The sequence below is a fragment of the Bos mutus genome, chromosome 1 (assembly GCF_027580195.1).
Source record: "Bos mutus isolate GX-2022 chromosome 1, NWIPB_WYAK_1.1, whole genome shotgun sequence".
NCBI classification, from domain to species: domain Eukaryota; kingdom Metazoa; phylum Chordata; class Mammalia; order Artiodactyla; family Bovidae; genus Bos; species Bos mutus.
In genome coordinates this window covers 40,825,729-40,848,757 of record NC_091617.1, presented here as the reverse complement: position 1 = coordinate 40,848,757, position 23,029 = coordinate 40,825,729, and the positions used below count along the sequence as shown (strand labels likewise).

The 23,029-nt window shown below is 36.3% G+C and overlaps 1 protein-coding gene across 1 annotated transcript in view; it reads right to left on the bottom strand.

Moving 5' to 3' along the window:
- EPHA6 (EPH receptor A6) overlaps positions 1-23,029 on the bottom strand; it is a 1,036,017-nt gene that overhangs the window by 146,532 nt on the left and 866,456 nt on the right. Inside the window, exon 14 of the mRNA XM_070368049.1 lies at positions 11,623-11,684. Coding sequence (XP_070224150.1) covers positions 11,623-11,684 — 62 coding nt within the window. The remainder of the gene's footprint in view (positions 1-11,622; positions 11,685-23,029) is intronic.

Sequence of the window (23,029 nt, the reverse complement as noted above, 5' to 3'; positions counted from 1 at the left end):
TGCTGTAATCAAAGTAAGAAGCAAAAGAGAAGGGTACCTCCTCCATATTATCTACATTTATTTGAAAGCAGGAAAACAGAAAATAAAATTTTAACTGGGGCATGAAATACTGACTTGTGTATAGAGAACAGAAGTGGAGAGACCAATTAGGAAAATATTAAAGAAGGCTGAGCGCCAAACAATTGATGCTTTCCAACTGTGGTGATGGAGAAGACTCTTGAGAGTCCCTTGGACTGCAAGGAGATCAAACCAGTTAATCCTAAAGGAAATCAACCCTGATTATTCATTGGAAGGACTGATGCTGAAGTGCCAATACTTTGGCCACCTGATGCAAAGAGCTGACTAATTGGAAAAGACTCTGATGCTCAGAAAGATTGAGGGCAGGAGGAGAAGGAGGTGACAGAGGATGAGATGGTTGGATGGCATCACTGACTCAATGGACATGAGTTTGAGCAAACTCAGAGAGATAGTGAGGGACAGGGAATCCTGGCATGCTGCAGTTCATGGGGTCTCAAAGAGTTGGAGATGATTTAGCTACTGAACAACAACAAAGAGTAACACAGGATAGAGAAACTGGTGATTAAAACTCAAAACTGAATCAAGATTGAGATCTACTTTAGAGACACAGCTAGCAGGACTTGCAAGGAGTGGGGAATTGGTCAGGAAAGTGGAGGAATAAAGTTGGAAACTGTTTCTTTTTATTGCTCTCAAAGCATCTTGTCTATACTAACATTAGCTACAGCCCTGTGTATGTGTGTGTGTGTGTGGCTCTCCCACTAGCTTGACCATAATCTCACTTCAATCTCCGGACCTAGCACCATGCCTGGCACTCAGTAGATATTCAACAGATACTCATTGGATTAAACTGAACTGAATTTATTTTTCTCTTAATGGACTAAGTACTTCTGGCTTTTAGTCAATAATAGAATATTTTCTTGAAGTTTTTTTTAATGGAAATTTAGATTTACTACAAGAGATTCTCTGAGAAAATCATGAGTAAATGACAAATACTGACTATACTTGTAAGCATTTTCACTTCTGAGTACAACCTCCAGAATTTTGTATTTTTGCTAGAGAGTGAGGAAAAGGGGAATAAACATGTTATACAGATGTCTGCAGTATCTCTTTCTAGGTCTTCACTAGAGAATTATAGTAATGTTGAGCCCATCAACAGAACAGCCTTACAAATTATCAAAGATCCATGGATCATAATATATATCACTGTCATCAAACATTCTTGTTGAAAAATGTGCAATACTCCTTTGTACAGAGTAAATAATTGTTATAGTGACTCAGTATCCTAAAAACATTAAACACGAGTGATAAACAACACTATACCTAGTAGATAATAAACTACTATTCTAGAGGAGTATTAATAAAAATTGCATGTCATCATTTAACAAATATTTGCCAAGAATTCAATTCACTATGCTGTTCAATTCACTTGGTTAGCTCCAATAAATAAATCAACTTGCAAGGATTCCTTACAAAAGTGGTGAAATAAATACTGTTGGATAATGACAATTTATGATTTAAAATGAAGTGACAGAGGATGAGATGGCTGGATGGCATCACCGACTCGATGGACATGAGTTTGAGTGAACTCCGGGAGTTGGTGATGGACAGGGAGGCCTGGCGTGCTGCGATTCATGGATCGCAAAGAGATGGACACGACTGAGCGGCTGAACTGAACTGAATGAACATTTGGTTATTATGTATGTCAAAAGACTTTTTTAGTTTACTAACCATGAGTTATAAAAAAATTGCACCAGCCTTTCAAAACAGAGTGGTAAAAATAGAAGGGTGAGCTGGAGAGTTGTAAAATTATTACTTCCAAAAATGCTGACTTGAACTACAAAATGGCTACGCAGGAAATGTACTTTACTAAGTGCTTTACAAGAGATTGAGGTATACAAACAGTGGACACTTTGTTAACCTCTTGTCTCCCTACTTCTGTGTTGCTTGAGGACATTCTGAGAAAACTAGAAGTTGAAAGAAACACAATGGTTTTCTAAGGCACTGATGATGAGAATCTCTGAAGAGTCACAACAGAGAAGAGACGAATTCCATGTTTCTAATTGTTCCTTAGCCCAAAAATATTCTCATCCATACTGTATGAATGTTCTCACTTCTTTTTTTTTTCTAACTGAAATTTCATTATTAAAATTCTGTTTGGGCCAAATTCACAGAATCAAAAGGTGAAATGGTGGTTTCAGGGACCAGGTGAGGGGGATATAGAGAGTTACTCATCATTGTAGCTCAGCTGGTAAAGAATTCTCCTGCAACGAGGGAGACCTGGGTTCGATCCCTGGGTTGGGAAGATCCTCTGACAAAGAGAATGGCTATCCACTCCAGTATTCCGGCCTGGAGAACTCCGTGGACTCTGTAGTCCATGGGGTCGCAAACAGACTCGACTGAACAACTTTCAATAAGCATAAAGGGCTAGTTAAGCAAGATAAATAAACTCTAGAGAGCTTCTGTACAATAATATACCTGTCGTGAACAATACCATATTGTATACTTAAAATTTTGTCAAGAAAGTAGATCTCATAACCAGAATAATGTAAAATGAAAAAAAATTATTTGGATTTACAAGTTCATGTAAAAATGCAAAATTATCTAGGAGAATTAAAATAGTATTTGTGAATCACATATTAGTATGAATTAACCTAGTTTTATCCAGGACGGGGGAGCCTGGTGGGCTGCCATCTCTGGGGTCACAGAGTCGGACATGACTGAAGCGACTTAGCAGCAGCAGCAGCAAGATCTGTGACAATGAAAGAATGGGAGCAATGAAAGAATGGGGACAATTAGGATGGGGTAAAGGTCCAAGTTACAGGTAATTCTATGAAGTAGAAAAAAGCCTAGCCTGGGGATGAGAAGGGAAGGAAGGGTGTGCTACCATATGAATTTAAAACAGAAAAAATTAAACATCTGAGGATCTGAGAAGAGGATATTAAGAAAGGGGTGGATGCCGCATAAAAATGGACTCCCCCCCCCCCGCCCCGCTAAAATAAGGCACAAAAATCTATTCCATTTTTTTTTTTTTGAAGGAAACTACAGGTCTTCTTTGTATTGAAAGTTACATCCTTGAGCTGTATTCTGTGTTAAAGAGGCTTTTATGGATCTACCTAGGGACTTAAGCAGAAGCTTTAAAAGAAATATTTATGGGAAAATGCATCCTGAGTTCTCAACAATTGATTTATAAGTGACTTTGCAGAAAACAGTCCTTGGAGGATTACTTCTATAACTTAAGTTTAAAGTTAAAATTCAGTTTTTATATGTTTCTAAATCAGGAAGTTGACCATGCTGTGACTTTTTAAAATGTTCTTGAATTAGAAAAAGAAGTGGCTAAGGTTATTTATAGGTCTGAAAAGACCAGATCATTCTTGTTTAAAATAACCACTGAACAAATAATAGTCAACATCTCCTTTTAACTCAAGCCTTGGTTTTTGTGACCACCTCAGCTGAAAATCTTATTATAATCTCTTATAGACTATTTAATAAATCCTTCAAGGCTTCATTATTTTGTAGTAATTGTGAATTTGGACTGAAGCTAGCCCAAGTTGTATTTTTAGTTATAGAAGGGAAAGGCCACCAAGAGTGGAATTGGAAATTTCAATCATAAGGAAACTAAAAATGTCATCTCTAATACATGTAAAAAATCTAGGAAGAAGAGTAGATTTGTGAAACATGACAGTTGGATTTCAAATTATGTTTTAATAAAGTGAATCTGAATATATAATATATCTTTAACTTACGGAGCTTTCTATTGAAATTGATTTTTTTTTTTTTGCTTAGATTTGTACAAAGGTAAACTACAATAGTTACTGTGTGCTGCACTTAAATAAAGCCAGTAAAATTTAAACTTTTTTGTTTAGCATCTGGGGGAGGGTGTAACACAGTGCCAAGATCCTGAGGAAGCATCACTGGAGTGCATCAGAATTATTGCGAAAATTTTGCAAAATATATCTGCTTGGGTACTGCATGTGTATTTTGTCAGTAGGGTGGAGATTCTGATTTCCAAGCATGGTTGAGAACCACAAGTTTTGAGTCTAATATTCAGTTTTGTAAATAAAAACTCTCCTGTATGGTTCAAATGAGGGGTTAGGAATGACTATAGAAGAGTTCATGAAACTGTATTCAATTTCTCTATATATCACTATAGTATAAATTACCTATCAATTAAAAACTTTAATATAATGTCCTGTATGCAAAACGAGAATTAATAGGAATATTAGAAAATACAACATGGTACCAGATACTACAAATGACACAACACTTTTATAGTACTAAAATGGTTAAAGAGATCAATTCAGGCTATTGTATATTGATGCGCTAACTCTGAAATGCAGTACTTGGATGCAATCTCAAAAACAACAGAATGATCTCTGTTCGTTTCCAAGGCAAACCATTCAATATCACAGTAATCCAAGTCTATGCCCCAACCAGTAACGCTGAAGAAGCTGAAGTTGAACAGTTCTATGAAGACCTACAAGACCTTTTAGAACTAACACCCAAAAAAGATGTCCTTTTCATTATAGGGGACTGGAATGCAAAAGTAGGAAGTCAAGATTAACACCTGGAGTAACAGGCAAATTTGGCCTTGGAATATGGAATGAAGCAAGGCAAAGACTAATAGAGTTTTGCCAAGAAAATGCACTGGTCATAACAAACACCCTTTTCCAACAACACAAGAGAAGACTCTACACATGGACATCACCAGATGGTCAACACCGAAATCAGATTGATTATATTCTTTGCAGCCAAAGATGGAGAAGCTCTATACAGTCAGCAAAAACAAGACCAGGAGCTGACTGTGGCTCCGACCATGAACTCCTTATTGCCAAATTCAGACTTAAATTGAAGAAAATAGGGAAAACCACTAGACCATTCAGGTATGACCTAAATCAAATCCCTTATAATTATACAGTGGAAGTGAGAAATGGATTTAAGGGCCTAGATCTGATAGATACAGTGCCTGATGAACTATGGAATGAGGTTCGTGACATTGTACAGGAGACAGGGATCAAGACCATCCCCATGGAAAAGAAATGCAAAAAAGCAAAATGGCTGTCTGGGGAGGCCTTACAAATAGCTGTGAAAAGAAGAGAAGCGAAAAGCAAAGGAGAAAAGGAAAGATAAAAACATCTGAATGCAGAGTTCCAAAGAATAGCAAGAAGAGATAAGAAAGCCTTTTTCAGCGATCAATGCAAAGAAATAGAGGAAAACAACAGAATGGGGAAGGATTAGGGATCTCTTCAAGAAAATCAGAGATACCAAAGGAACATTTCATGCAAAGATGGGCTCGATAAAGGACAGAAATGGTATGGACCTAACAGAAGCAGAAGATATTAAGAAGAGGTTTCAAGAATACACAGAAGAACTGTACAAAAAAGATCTTCACTACCTGAATAATCACAATGGTGTGGTCACTGACCTAGAGCCAGACATCCTGGAATGTGAAGTCAAGTGGGCCTTAGAAAGCATCGCTACGAACAAAGCTAGTGGAGGTGATGGAATTCCAGTTGAGCTATTCCAAATCCTGAAAGATGATGCTGTGAAAGTGCTGCACTCAATATGCCAGCAAATTTGGAAAACTCAGCAGTGGCCACAGGACTGGAAAAGGTCACTTTTCATTCCAATTCCAAATAAAGGCAATGACAAAGAATGCTCAAACTACCACGCAATTGCACTCATCTCACACGCTAGTAAAGTAATGCTCAAAATTCTCCAAGCCAGGCTTCAGCAATACATGAACCGTGAACTTCCAGATGTTCAAGCTGGTTTTAGAAAAGGCAGAGGAACCAGAGATCAAATTGCCAACATCTGCTGGATCATGGAAAAAGCAAGAGAGTTCCAGAAAAACATCTATTTCTGCTTTATTGACTATGCCAAAGCCTTTGACTGTGTGGATCACAATAAACTGTAGAAAATTCTGAAAGAGATGGGAATACCAGACCACCTGATCTGCCTCTTGAGAAGTCTGTATGCAGGTCAGGACGCAACAGTTAGAACTGGACATGGAACAACAGACTGGTTCCAAATAGGAAAAGGAGTACATCAAGGCTGTATATTGTCACCCTGTTATTTAACTTATATGCAGAGTACATCATGAGAAACGCTGGACTGGAAGAAACACAAGCTGGAATCAAGATTGCCGGGAGAAATATCAATAACCTCAGATATGCAGATGACACCACCCTTATGGCAGAAAGTGAAGAGGGACTGAAAAGCATCTTGATGAAAGTGAAAGAGGAGAGTGAAAAAGTTGGCTTAAAGCTCAACGTTCAGAAAACGAAGATCATGGCATCCGGTCCCATCACTTCATGGGAAATAGATGGGGAAACAGTGGAAACAGTGTCAGACTTTATTTTCTGGGCTCCAAAATCACTACAGATGGTGACTGCAGCCACGAAATTGAAAGACACTTACTCCTTGGAAGGAAAGTTATGACCAACCTAGATAGCATATTCAAAAGCAGAAACATTACTTTGCCAACAAAGGTTTGTCTAGTCAAGGCTATGGTGTTTCCTGTTGTCATGTATGGATGTGAGAGTTGGACTGTGAAGAAGGCTGAGCACCGAAGAATTGATGCTTTTGAACTGTGGTGTTGGAGAAGACTCTTGAGAGTCCCTTGGACTGCAAGGAGATCCAACCAGTCCATTCTGAAGGAGATCAGCCCTGGGATTTCTTTGGAAGGAATGATGCTAAAGCTGAAACTCCAGTACTGGCCACCTCATGCGAAGAGTTGACTCATTGGAAAAGACCCTGATGCTGGGAGGGATTGAGGGCAAGAGGAGAAGGGGACGACATAGGATGAGATGGCTGGATGGCATCACTGACTCGATGGACGTGAGTCTGAGTGAACTCCGGGAGTTGGTGATGGACAGGGATGCCTGGCGTGCTGCAATTCATGGGGTCGCAAAGAGTCGGACACGACAGAGCGACTGATCTGATCTGATCTGAACTCCTAATTTAAGAATAAAAAGTTCAGTCACTGATATGCTTTGTTCCAAGTATACTATGCTTTCATATATTTGGATGCTTACTGTCACATATTTTTAGAATAGTCTTTGGCATTAAACTGGCACAGGCGTAATAATAACTCATTGACCTGAAGTTTCACATATTTTCTTCTGAAAAAATGTAATTAAAGGTATGTAATTCAACTGTAACTTTTAGGGTTTAAAGAGAGATATTGGTGGATAAGTGTAATTCACTCTTTTTCTACTGTTGAATATAAAATGAATGTGATGTGGATTAATTATGCTCTTACACCCCAGCACAAATATAACTCCACAAAACACAATTTACAAGAAAGAGTGTGCTAATAAAACACAGCTCTCATTATTAATATATAACTAGCATAAGGTAAAATGCTATCTTTACTAGATTTATAATTTGAGTACATAAATATTTAAAAGATCCCTTTAATTTTTTAAATTAATATTTGCTTTGCATTTGTTCAAGGAAAATCTTCAAATGTCTAATAATTGCTTTTGGAATGCTGATATGCACTTTTATGTATTATTTAAACACTCATATTTGTGAGGTATACCCAGATTTTAAAAAATGGTGAACATTAAGAATATTTTTAGCCACTAGAAAAAGTAGACTAAGAAGTAACAGGAAAACAACTTTAAAATACTCAGTGGGCTTTCCTGGTGATCCAGTGGTTAAGAATCAATCCACCTGCCAATGTAGGGGATATGGGTGTTCCATCCCTGGTCCAGGAAGATTCCACATGCTGTGAGGCAACTAAGCCTGTGTGCCACAACTACAGAGCCCATGCTTTAGAGCCTGTGAGCCACAACTCCTGAAGCCTGTGCATCCTAGAGCCCATACTCTGCAACAGGAGAAGCTAATGCAATGAAAAGTCCATGTAGTGCAATAAAGAGTAGCTCCTGCTCTCCACAAGTAGAGAAAGCCCAGATACATCAACGAAGACCAAATGCAGCAAATAAATTAATAAATATTTTTTAAAAACCTCAAAACTAAGGACATCTTCTGAAATATATTATAATAATAATAGATAAAATTATGGACATATTACTATGTGCCAGACATTTTCTTAGAGTTTTAGGTCTATAAGATATTCATTACAATAAAGTCATAATAGCTACAGAAAGAAGTTAGTGCCTATTCTTAACCTTATATTGCGGATGCCATCATCATTGAATATTCCCTTCTGCTTTAACACCTGATCCTACCCCCTAGTGAATGCTATTGATTGACTCAATGTTCAAAATGTATCACAGAGTCTACCATTTTCCATCAACTCAACTGCAACTATCCTAATCTAAGCCTCCATCATCTCCTTACCTGGATTATTGCAAAAGCCTCCTGATTTCCCTGTATCCATCTGTACCTCACTATAGTCTCTTCTCTGTGCAACAACCAGAGCAATTGTTTTAAAACATAATCAGATTATTTTATTTTATAAAAAATGCTATTAAATAAAGGAGTAATTTTTTTGTGCTTGACATATGACGCCTCAAATTTTTAAAGTATTTTATAACTATTTTTATTTGGATTGCTAGTTAATATTGCTATAAGAAAAGGAGGTCCAAAGATTTAGGGATAAACAGTTGCCAGGTCAGCGCCAATAAAAGTGTTTATGAAATCTATATGTATAGTTAGACTGTGCAGGAATAAGCTTCAGGGCTGTGCTTCATTTACACTAGAGCATTTCCTTGGAAAATCTAGGAGAACTTACATACCAGTGGGGTCTTATCTTCTGGGCAGTCAGGCTGATGCTCCACTTTGCTGAGTCAAAATGCATTTTATTTTAAAAGGTAACACACACATACACTTGTATACCTACCCACCTCTCCTTTTCCACATTTACATGCACATACACACTTACACACAAACATGCTTACTTAACCACACCATCATCTGCTAATATATTTCTTGAGAAATGTCTGCAAGGATCTAAATAGTAGGTTTATGCATTCAGGGGAGTATCAAAACCAGCCAGCCACTGCCACCAGACTGTAATCTTGTACTTGGTTTGCTACCATTCCTTCATATAAAACAGGGAATTGAAGTGATTTTCAAATAGTGTGGGAGACCAAAGGGAAATCTTTTTTATCTCCAGTAAGCACGAAATGCTATTAATGAGCCGTGGATGGCTCCCCTACTACGGCATGCACTTAGCTACTTCCTCCTCTCTGTGATTGCAGAAGCTGTGATTATCAAATTCTAAAGCAGTAGTTTGAAAAATGACTTGGCTTTTGAGACTATGTGGGATATATATATATATATATATATATATATATATATATATAATCTCTGCTTGCCATGGGGAGCTGAGTATCTGCTGTTGACATAAAGTTTATGAAGCACTTTGAACTTCTGAGATAAAACAGATATGATTACAAGGAAAGAATCTTAAAAAAGAGTAAAAAGGGAGTACTGACCCTATGTTTTTTTTATCCCATTCATATGATTTTTATTTTAATACTAATTCTTGTGAGGAGGGGACACAAGACCCCATGGGGAGATGGTAGTGAACTTATAAGAAGAAGTAATAAGTAATTTAAGATAAAAGAATTTAATGTGTATGAAATCATGGCTTTTGGATTCAGAGACTTGAATTTTAATCCTTGGTCTACCCATTACAATATGTCAGGCATTATTCTATATGCTTTACAATAATCAACTCAATCCTTACAACAACTGCATGAAGTGGATACAAGTAATATTCCCATTTTATAGATAAGTAAACAGAGGCACAGAAAAGTTAGTCACTTGCTCAAGTCACAAGGTCACACAACCAGTAAGTGGCAGAACCAAGATGAACTGAGACAGTATATGTTAATGTTCTTATAGTATCAGTGAAAGTAGCCACATTATTTGAACATTTATTCTTTCCCAGATTGTATTGTGTCTAACCAATTGTGCATAGAGCTGAAAAATATTAGTTTTTAAAATTTAAATCATGAAACTTACCACTTATAAACATGTTGTATGTTTATGAGTAAATATTTTATAATGCATATTTTCTTTACAACATGTTTTAATTAATTCATGATTCAGCAGGACAAAACTTACATCTGAAACTAACATTTCTCTCCTAATTTGCTTGTGGCAGTCATTTGATCCAATTTTCAGCAGCAATTTAGATGAGTATCTGTTACATTACTTGCCATTATACTCAGCTCTAGGATATAGTAGATAAAAAATCTCAAGCATCATTAGATAACAAGTCATTTTGATATGTATCTGATAAAAATGCATTTCTGGATACACATAATGGAAAGGCATAAGTATATATGCATTTCAAATACCATAGGAGGTCCTGATAAATTATCCTAAAGTAATTTCACACATTTACAGGAGAAATGGATACAACTATAAAATATATTCTGAGAATGGCTACAGAAAAGAACAAATTGTTTAGGTCCCTAAACGCCTATGAGTTTCATTTTGCCTTAAAGAGCGTACTTGCTTGAGAGTATGCATTTTGTGAAGAGTATTGCTCTATAATAATTAGACGATTTTGCTGAATTCAGCTTCTGGCATTGAATCTGGACATCAAGTACAGTCAGTGTAAATATATCATCACTGTTAATATTGAGATCAGTTGGAAGAAGAAGGAATGGAATAAAGAAAAATAAATGAAAATGGGATCAAGAGAGAGAGGTAAGATACACACAGAATTTCTCCAAATAACACTGTGCAAAAAATGAAGTGAAGAAAGAATGCTTGAGATCATGTATTCACATAAAAAAATGGAGAAAAACACATAATACAATTCAAATAGCAAAAGTCAGTCTTTTTTACATAAGAAAATTGGCTATGTCTCTGTAGATAAATATATATTAAGGAATACAGTGACATGCACATATGTGACCTCTGCTGGGGTGAAAAGTATTTAGTCCAGTGATTATTTTTTATATTTATATTTTTCCCCTATCAATAAATATTTTTATAGCATATGATGGCTCTTTAAATACCAAAAATATCATAAATACATTTTGAAATATAACTTCATGGTGTCTTCTTAGCTGTGCTATTCTGTACTATGACACAAAACAAATGAGTTTTGTATATGCCATACTGTCAAGGATAAGTCACTTTAAAAATAGTGCTTAAAATTTTTTTGTTCTAAAATAAATAGCCAGAGGTTAATTCTTTCTCATTTTGTTTTCTAAATAGCCAAATGAACTTAAGATGAACAAAGCTGATAAAATCCATCTTCCCATATGAACTTGAGTCACTATTGGTAAGTATATATCAATTTAAAGGGTTCAGCACTATATATAAGGCATAAAATATTTTGCTAAGTAGTTAAATATAATAAAGCAAAATGAAAGGCTATGTGAAGCAACTGAGTTTCATTTAATCTCTTTCTTTATAACATCATTTGAAATATGTATATTTGATATGGCAAGTCAATTTATAGGAGAAATCAAATTATCATGTGTATATACTTCCCCACCTCAGTAGCTGTAACGTATCACAGTATCAGAGAAATGCACCCTAGAGAAATTGCTGCTATTCTTCATGGAAGAATCCATGAATAACATTACGGAAAAATTAATTTGTGATAAATATTTTAAATCTAGAACTCAAAATAGCTCATTTAAATGCCATCAGAAAAGAACACCTCACCCGCAAAAAGGAGTCTAGAGATCCATTCTCCATATATTCCACCACAATCATTACTGGTCTGCCTGCCAAAAGAGCAAGAGAATATATAAGGATTAGAGCAATTACAGAAATATGTGCTACAGTTAGAGATTTCCAGCTGTGGCAGCTAAATTATTTGTATTTTATTAGTAGGAACTTCATTTTCCAACATGCTTCTATAAATATTAAACATATACAGTTCTCCATTTTTATAGCATTATTTCCTTTGAGTTCATAAAAAGAACATGAATTACAATATGAATTACTAAGTAATTAAGCATTTCCTTTTCTAAGGCCCTGCAATCACTTGTTTAGATTATGTTGTCCTGAGCTTTTCCTTAAAAGACAATCAACAAGCTGAAGTCAGAGTTTAAGCAGTTACTGGGACTGCTCTGGCAGCTGTGGTACAACTTCTCATCCAGTGATGCAGTAATTATGGCAGAATTACATTAGACTTAGCCTTTCCAAAATACTCCTAAAAGCAAAGCAGAAAGAAGAAATTCATAAATTCTCTTTAAGAAAGTATAAGTCATCAATCATAGTCTACTTTTAAGGTCTTTTAAGTAGAAAAATGCCAGTAGATTGATGAATGCTACAAAGTTGGTGGGATTTGTAATAGTTCTTGATCGTATCTTTATTGGACATAGATTAGATCAACAAAACTATGATGGCGGTACATGAAAAGTAAATAACTCTGATTTCATAGTCTAGTGCAGAAGCTAAAATCAGAAGTTGAACATCATTTATTTCTTTTTTATCATATCTATTTGCAATTGTTACAGTTCCCAATATACCTCTATTAGATAGAACATTCAACATAAATAGCTGTTTTCTTTTTCAAAGAAAAGAATCTATTTGTTCTGCCCAATTGCCCTGGTTTAAAAGATAAATTCATTTTAGGGAGGGAAAATTATATTTATCTGAAATAAACATGTATGACATATTTGCTTTTTACTTCTATATTTCTCATTTCTCATCGGGATTTTTAGCAATTCAATCTGCACTATGCACAGAGTTTTTCCTCAGGAGCGCAAAGAAGATCTGGAAAGAAATTATGTGTACCAGTGATGGAAATATTAGACCTCATATTGTAATTCATGTCCGTTTTATGAACTCAAAGCCTTAAGGGTTATAAAGGGTGACTGGAACAAATTAGTACAATGTCTGCAAATGCTAGATTTTACATTTGAATCTGTATTTTAAAGAAAAATGTGCTGAAGGTTAAATGTAGTAATAAAGATCCCCATTTATCATGCATAGAATTAGAATCCAAAGAAGTTTCCCATTTTGGCAAATTTCTATAATGTTCCTTAAAGTCATTAATTTCACCCAAATACATATTAAAAAAAACTTATCAGAAAATATTGAGGTCAAATGAATTGTCAGCACTACTGAAGGGATCTAGAAGATTCGGGCTTTAAATCTGAGAATCTGTCATGAAATCCTTTATTTGGCCATTGATTCCAGAGAGCTTGAAGACAGGAGCTGGATGCAAACACTTGGTTGGCAAGGTGGGGAGAATAAGAGGTCCTTTTTATACGTAAATATAAAAATTATGAACTCAGTATTCCAGTTTGAATGATAATAGATTATGGATGTTAAGAGAAAATCTTGGTTATTACAATGTCTGCCCAAGTTCTTCTTTTCATAGTTGCACTTTTCTATCTATCTTGACCATTGCTGTCAGAGAAACATATTTATTTTCTAAAAATATATTTTAAAACAAATAAAAATGTAGTTTTAAAAACTGACATTCCCTATTACCCAGAGAAATTGAGGCATAGAAAATTAAATTATTTGTCCAAAATCCAACAGCTGGGAAGTGGCAATATCCAGCAGTCTGTCTGAGAGCTTAAGCTCTTACTTCTATGCCAAAGGTACCTCTCAGGTGAGTTTTATAGATCAGAACTGTAGGTCCCTTCCTGTCAGTCAATGCTCTCCAGTGGTGGACTGCATTGCTCCTAACCAGTCATTTCATTCACTGGCTCATCAACTGTCATTCTCACCTGTACTTGTTCAGTCCTGTTTCCTTCTCCCTTTCTTTTTGGTATTCTCCTGCCAGGATTATCTCCCAACTTGTTTGCTTCCCTAATCATACCTCACGTCTCCCTAGAATTTATATATTGTACCCCAACCTTGAAAGTCTCCCATGATGACATTTCCTAAGGGTTGCATTCCCATCACATCTATTGTCTGCATTAGGAAAAGTGTTCTGGTTTTGTAGTAGGTTGTTTTCCCCTCCACCTTCCCATAGATGCTTTGCATCTCTATTTACTGGATTTCTCAAGGTCACCTCCCATAGATCTAAGCAGAGTAGGTGCTTCATAGAAACAAACTGATTTTTCTCATCATTTTCACAATTCCTAAGAGACTAACACTGAAGTATTTCAGCAAGATTCTAATCTATGTGAATACAAAGTGCTTTGGAATTAGTTCTGTCTATAACTCCTTGGGAGATACCTTTATACAATCTTAAAATTAATCAGTGACAAGTTTCATCTTCTCATTAAAGATAATAAAGTATCAAATGAAGACTCCCCTGGTTTCTTATAAATTAAAAGTTTCACACCTGAGTGCTGTGTCTTTTGTATTTTGTTCAGTAGCATCAATTGAAAGCATTTGTTATTAAACTAAGGCTTTTTTTTTTTTTTTTAGAATACTGATGGTTTCTAACCTGCAATTTGCTTCCTAGTGGTTTTCTATAGGAAGTTAGTTACACTGTGAAGATTACAAGTTTACAGTTCATGATTACCTTTTCTAATCAAGAAAATTGATAAGTATAAGGGAAATTATCAAAGTTAGGATGGTATTCTTTAAAGATGAGGTTAGGTGAGAGAAGTCTATTGGTTACAGTGCTTTTTCTGTGTTATTGTTCAGTTCAGTTCAGTTCAGTTGCTTAGTTGTGTCTGACTCTTTGTGACCCCATGGACTGCAGCACGCCAGACCTCCCTGTCCATCACCAACTCCAGGAGTTTACTCAAACTCACGTCCATCGAGTCGGTGATGCCATCCAACCATCTCATCCTCTGTCATCCCCTTCTCCTCCTACCTAAAATATTTCCCAGCATCAGGGTCCTTTCAAATGAGTCAGTTCTTCACAACAGGTAGCCAGAGTATTGGAGTTTCAGCTCCAGCATCAGTCCTTCCAATGAATATTCAGGACTGATTTCCTGAATCAATGTTATTGTTAAATATGTACAAGTTATATGTTGCATTTTTGCTCTTAGAAAATATATTTGGATGTGATTCTTTTTTATATTAAATATTTTCAAAATATTTCAGCTTATTTCCATTTTTACAGTTTAAAAAAAAATTATTTATTTACTTTAATTGGAGGCTAATTACTTTACAAAATTGTAGTGTTTTTTTTTTTTGCCATAAATTGACATGAATCAGCCGTGGGTGTACATGTGTCTCCCATCCTGAACCCCCCCTCCCACCTCCTTCCCCATTCCATCCCTCTGGGTCTTCCCAGTATTAGTTACCCTAAGTGTCTCACGTTGTAGGATTAACTTAGTATTCACATTGCGCTGAAATGAATGGACAAGCTCCATGGTTCTTGAATGTTAGTCATTTCAAAATTCCCAGATCTTTTTTTTAGAAGCCTTATCAATTAAAGAGCTCTTCATAAACACTTCTACAAGTCACACAAAAAGTGACTTTCTTTGGTTTTCCTTCATGAATAGCCCAGATATTGTTACAGACATTTTGAACTGCATTAGAATCAAGATTCTATAAGAAATCACTTATATTCTGAACACAATGAATCACAAAATCCAATGTCATCTTTTTCTGTTATAGAGAACAATAATTTTCTTTAATCAGGACTTTTATAGATGATGAACTAATGAATCTTTTTCAAATTTGCAGCTTAATACATATGATGATTTTTATACAGAAGGTATTAAGAAACCATACAATGATAAGACTATTGTTAAAGGAAACAAAAGAGAGATATTCTTTAAATGTTTCAGGGAAATGTGGGGGCAAATATTTTGGGAGTGAAAGTGTCCCCCTTTTTGGCCTTAGAGAAGACTCTGAAAGGAGATTATAGATTCAACATTTTCATATAAATAATGAGTTTTTGCTGGATGTAATGTTTTGTATCAGCTTGGCAATTTCTCATGTACAATTTCTCAGTATTATTAAGAATCTAACAAATTTCAACAACCCTAAAACTATTACAGATTTAAATCAATGGTAGTTTATTTAGCATTATATAGCATCCACATTTTGTCTAATAGATAACAAAATTTGTGATAATAATTTGGATTGACAACTAGACTGCTTGTATTTTTTCCCTCCCAAGTTGTAATTCAGGACTTTTTGAGTCTGTTATTTATTTCTACCTCCCTGTTTCTATTGTACTAATAATGAATTATAATTATAACCTCAAACAGATTTGATAACAAATGAAATGGTTTTCTTATCCCTCTAAGGCTGGATGGCATCACCGATTCGATGGACATGAGTTTGAGTGAACTCTGGGAGTTGGTGATGACAGGGAGGCCTGGCGTGCTGCAATTCATGGGGTCACAAAGAGTCTGACACGACTGAGCGACTGAACTGAACTGAACTGAAGGCTTTCAAAGGATGTGGATGACATAAATTTGAACATTATATATTAAATAATTATTTTCATTCACAAGATAAGAACTAAAATTGGAGGACTGTTTTCTTAACACTGTTGCCTGATGATTATCAGATCATGTCCAAAATGAAATGTATTCTCAATGAATTCAAATACAAACTTAAAAAATTTCTCTTGAACTTTCTTTTCCTCCTCTATTCCTGTTTTGGTTAAGATACCACCATGCATCTAATAACCCAGGTTTGAAACTTTATTGTAATATTGGATTCTCTACTTTATCAAACCCTTCTTAGTCCATAAGTTATTAAGTGGTGCTGACTCTATACAAAATCTATTATCACTGTTCACATTCTGCATTTGTTTTCTCTTGCTTGACCTATTACAATAATCGTTAATTGGTTGTACCTGTTAATGCTTACATAATATTTATTTTAAACTTCAGCAATATCGCATATATACATATTTAAGTGCCTACTATGTATCAAGTACTCTTCTGGTTTCTGGAGAAACATCTCCAATCAATACAAGATTCAGCTTTCATGGAATGTATAGTGGAAAGGCAGATAGAAATAAGTAAAGAATTGCTATAAAGGGCTAAAGACTGTTTTACATATTGCATTGTTTCTTCAGGATTAAAGTCCAAACTGCTTGGCAACTACATTACTTCTCAGTCTCTCCTCTACCTTTTATTTCCTTTGTTATCTTTTACCACCTTAGTTCTGTTACCTCCTATTTTTCAAATTCTCTAGGGGACTCATAATTCTCTAAGAATGACTTTACTTGTACCTTCCTCTTCTCCTTGGAAGACTGCCGTCTTACTCTATTTGGTAAAGTCATATACTTATTTATTAAAAAAAAAACCCAGGAACTTAAATACCATCTCCACTGTCAATTCTCCTGTGAATCACTTTTGTTTTAGGAAGATTTTATTGTTTACTTTCTCTTCTGTTTACATTTCATCAAGAAATTATATAACACTTACTAGGTATGACGTTGATGACCTAACTACATAGGTGTCTGCTTCCTTCTCTAAAATGCCACTGAGGTCAGGACTGGTGCTTAATTTGTGTCTGTAAGTTCATTATCTACATTTAGCACAGAGGGCAGTACAAACAAGGTACTCAAAAAAGTTTTTTTTTTTACTGGAATGTCAAAAGGAACACACAAATAAAGATGTTTTCTAAGAATAATTCTAGACCTAGAGCAGAGTTACTGAAATAACAGAATGGCAAATCAATGGACTTTAATTCTAAATTATTTGTATTAAGGGGACAACAGAGGGTGAGATGGCAGGATGGCACACCAACTCGATGGGCATGAGTTTGAGCAAGCTCTGGAAGTTGGTGATGGAAAGGGAAGGCTGGCGTGCTGCAGTCCACAGGGTGGCAAAGAATTGGACAGGACTGAGTGACTGAAGTGAACTGACTTTGCATTATTAAAATATGGTTTTGAACAGAAAAAAAGCATAAGTCCAATTTCAGCTATGCTACTTTCATGATCTTGGGCAAGTTATTTTAGTTCTTTGGCTTTTGCATCTATACAGTGAGGATAATATTACATATCATATACACTTTTTCAAAGGAGTAGATAAAAAAATACAATTGACACAGAGTCTGGCAATAGCTGCCACTCAAAAATGGTGGTGTACCTTTATTTTTTTTTCCTTTTGGGTATGGTTACTGATTTCCCCTTATTATCATAATTGTACATTAGGCAGAAAACATAGTTTTATAAAAAAGGACCATTTCCATATTTTACTGTACTTTGGTGTTGATATAAAAATTCTTTGATATCCTATGGCAAAGTAAAAACAATTGATAGTTCAGTTCAGTTCAGTTGCTCAGGCATGTCTGACTCTTTGCGACCCCATGGACTGTAGAACGCCAGGTTTCCTGTCCATCACCAACTCCTGGAACATGCTCAAACTCATGTCTATCAAGTCTGTGATGCATCAAACCATCTCATCCTTTGTCATCCCCTTCTCCTGTCTTCAATTTTTCCCAGCATCAGGGTCTCTTCTAAGGTGTCAGTTCTTCGTATCAGGTGGCCAAAGTATTGGAGCTTCAGCATCAATCCTTCCAGTGAATATTCAGGACTGATTTCCTTTAGGATGGACTGGTTGGATCTCCTGGCAGTCAAGGGACTCCCAAGAATCTTCTCCAACACCACAGTTCAAAAGCATCAATTCTTTGGTGCTCGACTTTCTTTATAGTCCATCTCTCACATCCATACATCCATACATGACTACCGGAAAACCCATAGCTTGAACTAGATGGACCTTTGTTGGTAAAGTAATGTCTCTGCTTTTTAACATACTGGCTATGTTTGTCATAGCTTTTCTTCCAAGGAGCAAGTGTCTTTTAATTTCATGGCTGCAGTCACCATCTGCAGTGATTTTGGAGCCCCCAAAATAAAGTCTCTCATTGTTTTACCATCTATTTGCCATCAAGTGATGGAAACAGATGCCATGATCTTAGTTTTTTGAATGTTGAGTTTTAAGCCAACATTTTCACTCTCCTCTTTCACTTTCATCAAGAGGGTCTTTAGTTCTTCTTCGCTTTCTATCATAAGGGTGAGGTTATCTGCATATCTGACATTATTAATGTTTCTCTCAGCAATCTTGATTCCAGCTTGTGCTTCATACAACCCAGTGTTTCTCATTATGTACTTTGCATATAAGTTAAATAAGCTGGGTGACAATATACAGCCTTGACATACTCCTTTCCCAATTTGGAACCAGTCTGTTGTTCCATGTCCAGTTCTAATGGTTGCTTCTTGACCTGCATACAGATTTCTCAAGAGGTAGGTTAGGTGGTCTGGTATTACCATGTCTTTAAGAATTTCCCACAGTTTGTTGTGATCCACACAGTCAAAGGCTTTGGCATAGTCAATAAAGCAGAAGTAGATATTTTTCTGGAACTCTCTTGCTTTATTGATGATCCAGTGGATGCTGGCAATTTGATCTCTGGTTCCTCTGCCTTTTCTAAAACCAGCTTGAACATCTGGAAGCTCACAGTTCATGTACTATTGAAGCCTGGCTTGGAGAATTTTAAGCATTACTTTACTAGCGTGTGAGATGAGTACAATTATGTGGTAGTTTGAGCATTCTTTGGCATTGCCTTTCTTTGGGGTTGGTATGAAAATTGACTTTTTCCAGTCCTGTGGCCACTGCTGAGTTTTCCAAATTTGCTGGCATATTGAGTATAGCACTTTCACAGCATCATCTTTTAGGATTTGAAATAGCTCAAGTGGAATTCTATCACCTCCACTAGCTTTGTTTGCAGTGATGCTTCCTAAGGCCCACTTGACTTCACATTCCAGGATGTCTGGCTCTAGGTGAGTGATCAAACCATCATGGTTATCTGGGTCATGAAGATCTTTATTGTTTAATTCTTCTGTGTATTCTTGCCACCTCTTCTTAATATCTTCTGCTTCTGTTAGGTCCATACCATTTCCATCCTTTATTGTGCCCATCTTTGCATGATATGTTCCCTTGGTATCTCTAATTTTCTTCAAGAGATCTCTAGTCTTTCCCATTCTATTGTTTTCCTCTATTTCTTTGCATTGATCACTGAGGAAGGCTTTCTTATCTCTCCTTGTTATTTGGAACTCTGCATTTAGATGGGTATATCTTGCTTTTTCTCCTTTGCCTTTTGCTTCTCTTCTTTCCTCAGCTATTTGTAAGGCTTCCTAAGACAATCAATTTGCCTTTCTGCATTACTTTTTCTTGGGGATGGTCTCAATCACTGCCTTCTGTACAGTATCATGAACCTCTGTCCATAGTTCTTCAGGCATTCTGTCTATCAGATGTAATCTCTTGAATCTGTTTGTCACCCCCACTGTATAATCATAAGGGATTTGATTTAGGTCATACCTGGATGGTCTAGGGTTTTCCCTACTTTCTTCAATTTAACTCTGAATTTTGCAATAAGCAGTTCATAATCTGAGCCAAAGTCAGCTCCCTGTCTTGTTTTTTCTGACTGTATAGAGTTCCTCCATCTTTGACTGAAAAGAATATAATTAATCATATTTTGGTATTGACCGTCTGGTGATGTCCATGTGTAGAGTCTTCTCTTGTGTTGTTGGAAGAGGGTGTTTGATATGACCAGTGTGTTTTCTTGGCAAAACTCTGTTAGCCTTTGCCCTGCTTCATTTGTACTCCAAGGCCAAATTTGCCTGTTACTCCAGGTATCACTTGACTTCCTACTTTTGCATTCCAGTCCCCTATAATGAAAAGTACACCTTTTTTTGGATGTTAGTTCTAGAAGATCTTGTAGGTCTTCATAGACTCGTTCAGCTTCAGCTCCTTCAGCATTACTGCTTGGGGCAAGGACTTGGATTACTGTGATACTGAATGGTTTGCCTTGGAAACGAACAGAGATCATTCTGTGGTTTTTTGAGATTGCATCCAAGTACTGCATTTCAGACTCTTTTGTTGACTGTGAAGGCTACTCCCTTTCTTCTAAGGGATTCTTGCCCACAATGGTAGATATAATGGTCATCTGAGTTAAATTTAGCCATTCCAGTTCGTTTTAGTTCACTGATTCCTAAAATGTTGTATTTCACCCTTGCCATCTCCTGTTTGATCACTTCCAATTTACCTTGATTCATGGACTTAACATTCCAGGTTCCCATGCAATATTGTTCTTTAGCATTGGACATTACTTCACAACCAGTCACATCCACAACTGGGTGTTGTTTTTGCTTTGGCTCCATCTCTTAATTCTTTCTGGATTTATTTCTCCACTGTTCTCCAGTAGCATTTTGGGCACATACCAACCTGGGGAGTTCATCTTTCAGTGTCCTATCTTTTGTTTTTTCGTACTGTTCATGGAGTTCTCAAGGCAAGAACACTGAAGTGGTTTGCCATTCCCTTCTCCAGTGGACCCCGTTTTGTTGAAACTCTCCACCAAGAACTGTCTGTTTTGGCTCGCCCTACACGGCATGGCTCATAGTTTCATTGAGTTAGACAATGGTGTGGTCCATGTAATCAGTTTGATTAATTTTCTGTGTTTGTGGTTTTCCTTCTGTATGCCTTCTGATGGATAAGGATAAGAGACTTATGAAGCTTCCTGATGGGAGAGACTGACTAAGGGGGAAACTGTTCTGATGGGCGTGGCCATGCTCAGTAAATCTTTAACCCAATTTGATAGTTACATGTTTTATATGATGCAGTTAATTCCTGGTTTTATCATGGTAGTCCTTGTGTCCCAGGCAAACTGTGATGGTATATTACCTTACACCTTATGTACTAGCATAGTGCAGGCAGAAGATGTGAGATTAGAGTCAGAGCACATGCTGCTGAAGACTTCCACTTTGGGCAAGAGCCCTATCATAACTCACTTATCTCACTGCTTCACAGTCCTCATTTGTACACTATATACATTCCTCACTTGTGTATTTATACATAATACTAACACCTCCATGTTCAGTCACATGAGATTGATTATATCATAATGGAGGAGTTCAGTTCAGTTGCTCAGTCATGTCCGACTCTTTGTGACCCCATGGATTGCAGCATGCCAGCCCTCCCTGTCCATCACTAACTCCTGGAGTTTACTCAAACACATGTCCATTGAATCGGTGATGCCATTCCACCATCTCATCCTCTGTCATCCCCTTCTCCTCCTGCCTTCAATTTTTCCCAGCATCAGGGTCTTTTCTAGTGAGTCAGTTCTTCACATCAAGTGGCCAAGCTATAGGAGTTTCAGCTTCAGCATCAGTCCTTCCAATGAATATTTAGGACTGATTTCCTTTAGGATGGACTGGTTGGATCTTCTTGCAGTCCAAAAGACTTTCAAGATCTTCTCCAACACCACAGTTCAAAAGCATCAATTCTTTGGCACTCAACTTTCTTTATAGTGCAACTCTCGCATCCATACCTGACTACTGGAAAAACCATAGCTTTGACTAGATGGAACTTTGTTGGCAAAGTAGTGTGTCTGCTTTTTAATATGCTGTCTAGGTTGGTTATAACTTTTCTTCCAAGGAGCAAGCGTCTTTTAATTTCATGGCTGCAATCACCATCTGCACTGATTTTGGAGCCCCCCAAAATAAAGTCAGCCACTGTTTCCACTGTTTCTCCATCTATTTCCCATGAAATGATGGGACCAGATGCCATGATTTTAGTTTTCTGAATGTTGAGTCTTAAGGCAACATTTTCATTCTCTTCTTTCACTTTCATGAAGAGGCTCTTTAGTTCTTTTTTGCTTTCTGCCATAAGGGTGGTGGCATGTGCATATTTAAATATCATTCTACAATATAGAGTATCTGCATGAAGTAGATTCTTACTCCTATCTAAAAAGCCATCTTGTGTCTTCTGTACTCTCTTTGCAGATTTCTGCCCCTACCAGTATATCTTAGGTTACTCTTGAATTAATTTTAATCTTAGAAATGTTTGAAACTTCTAAATATGTATAATAATTATTGTTAATTTCTTTCAATGCTTTCTCTTAATTGCTTTACTTTGCTTTTAAAATTCAGAAGTGATCCAAATACCTTTGGATTAATGCTGAATAATAAATTATTTTATTCTGTGATAAAACAGTTGAGTAGAAATTAGGGTTTTTTTTGCATTTATGAAAATAATATCACTTCTGGATTTGAGAGTAAGTCAAAGATACGAGGCTAAAGAAATGAAATATAATTTTCTTGACAGTTTCAGAAAGCAGTGGCATACCATCTGTATCAATTAACTTCAGTAATATTCAGTACTTTCTTTCTTTCCACTGGAAATTACATATGACCAAAAAGATGTCTCTTTAACTAGAAGTGCCTTGTTGACAATGAAAGTTAGTT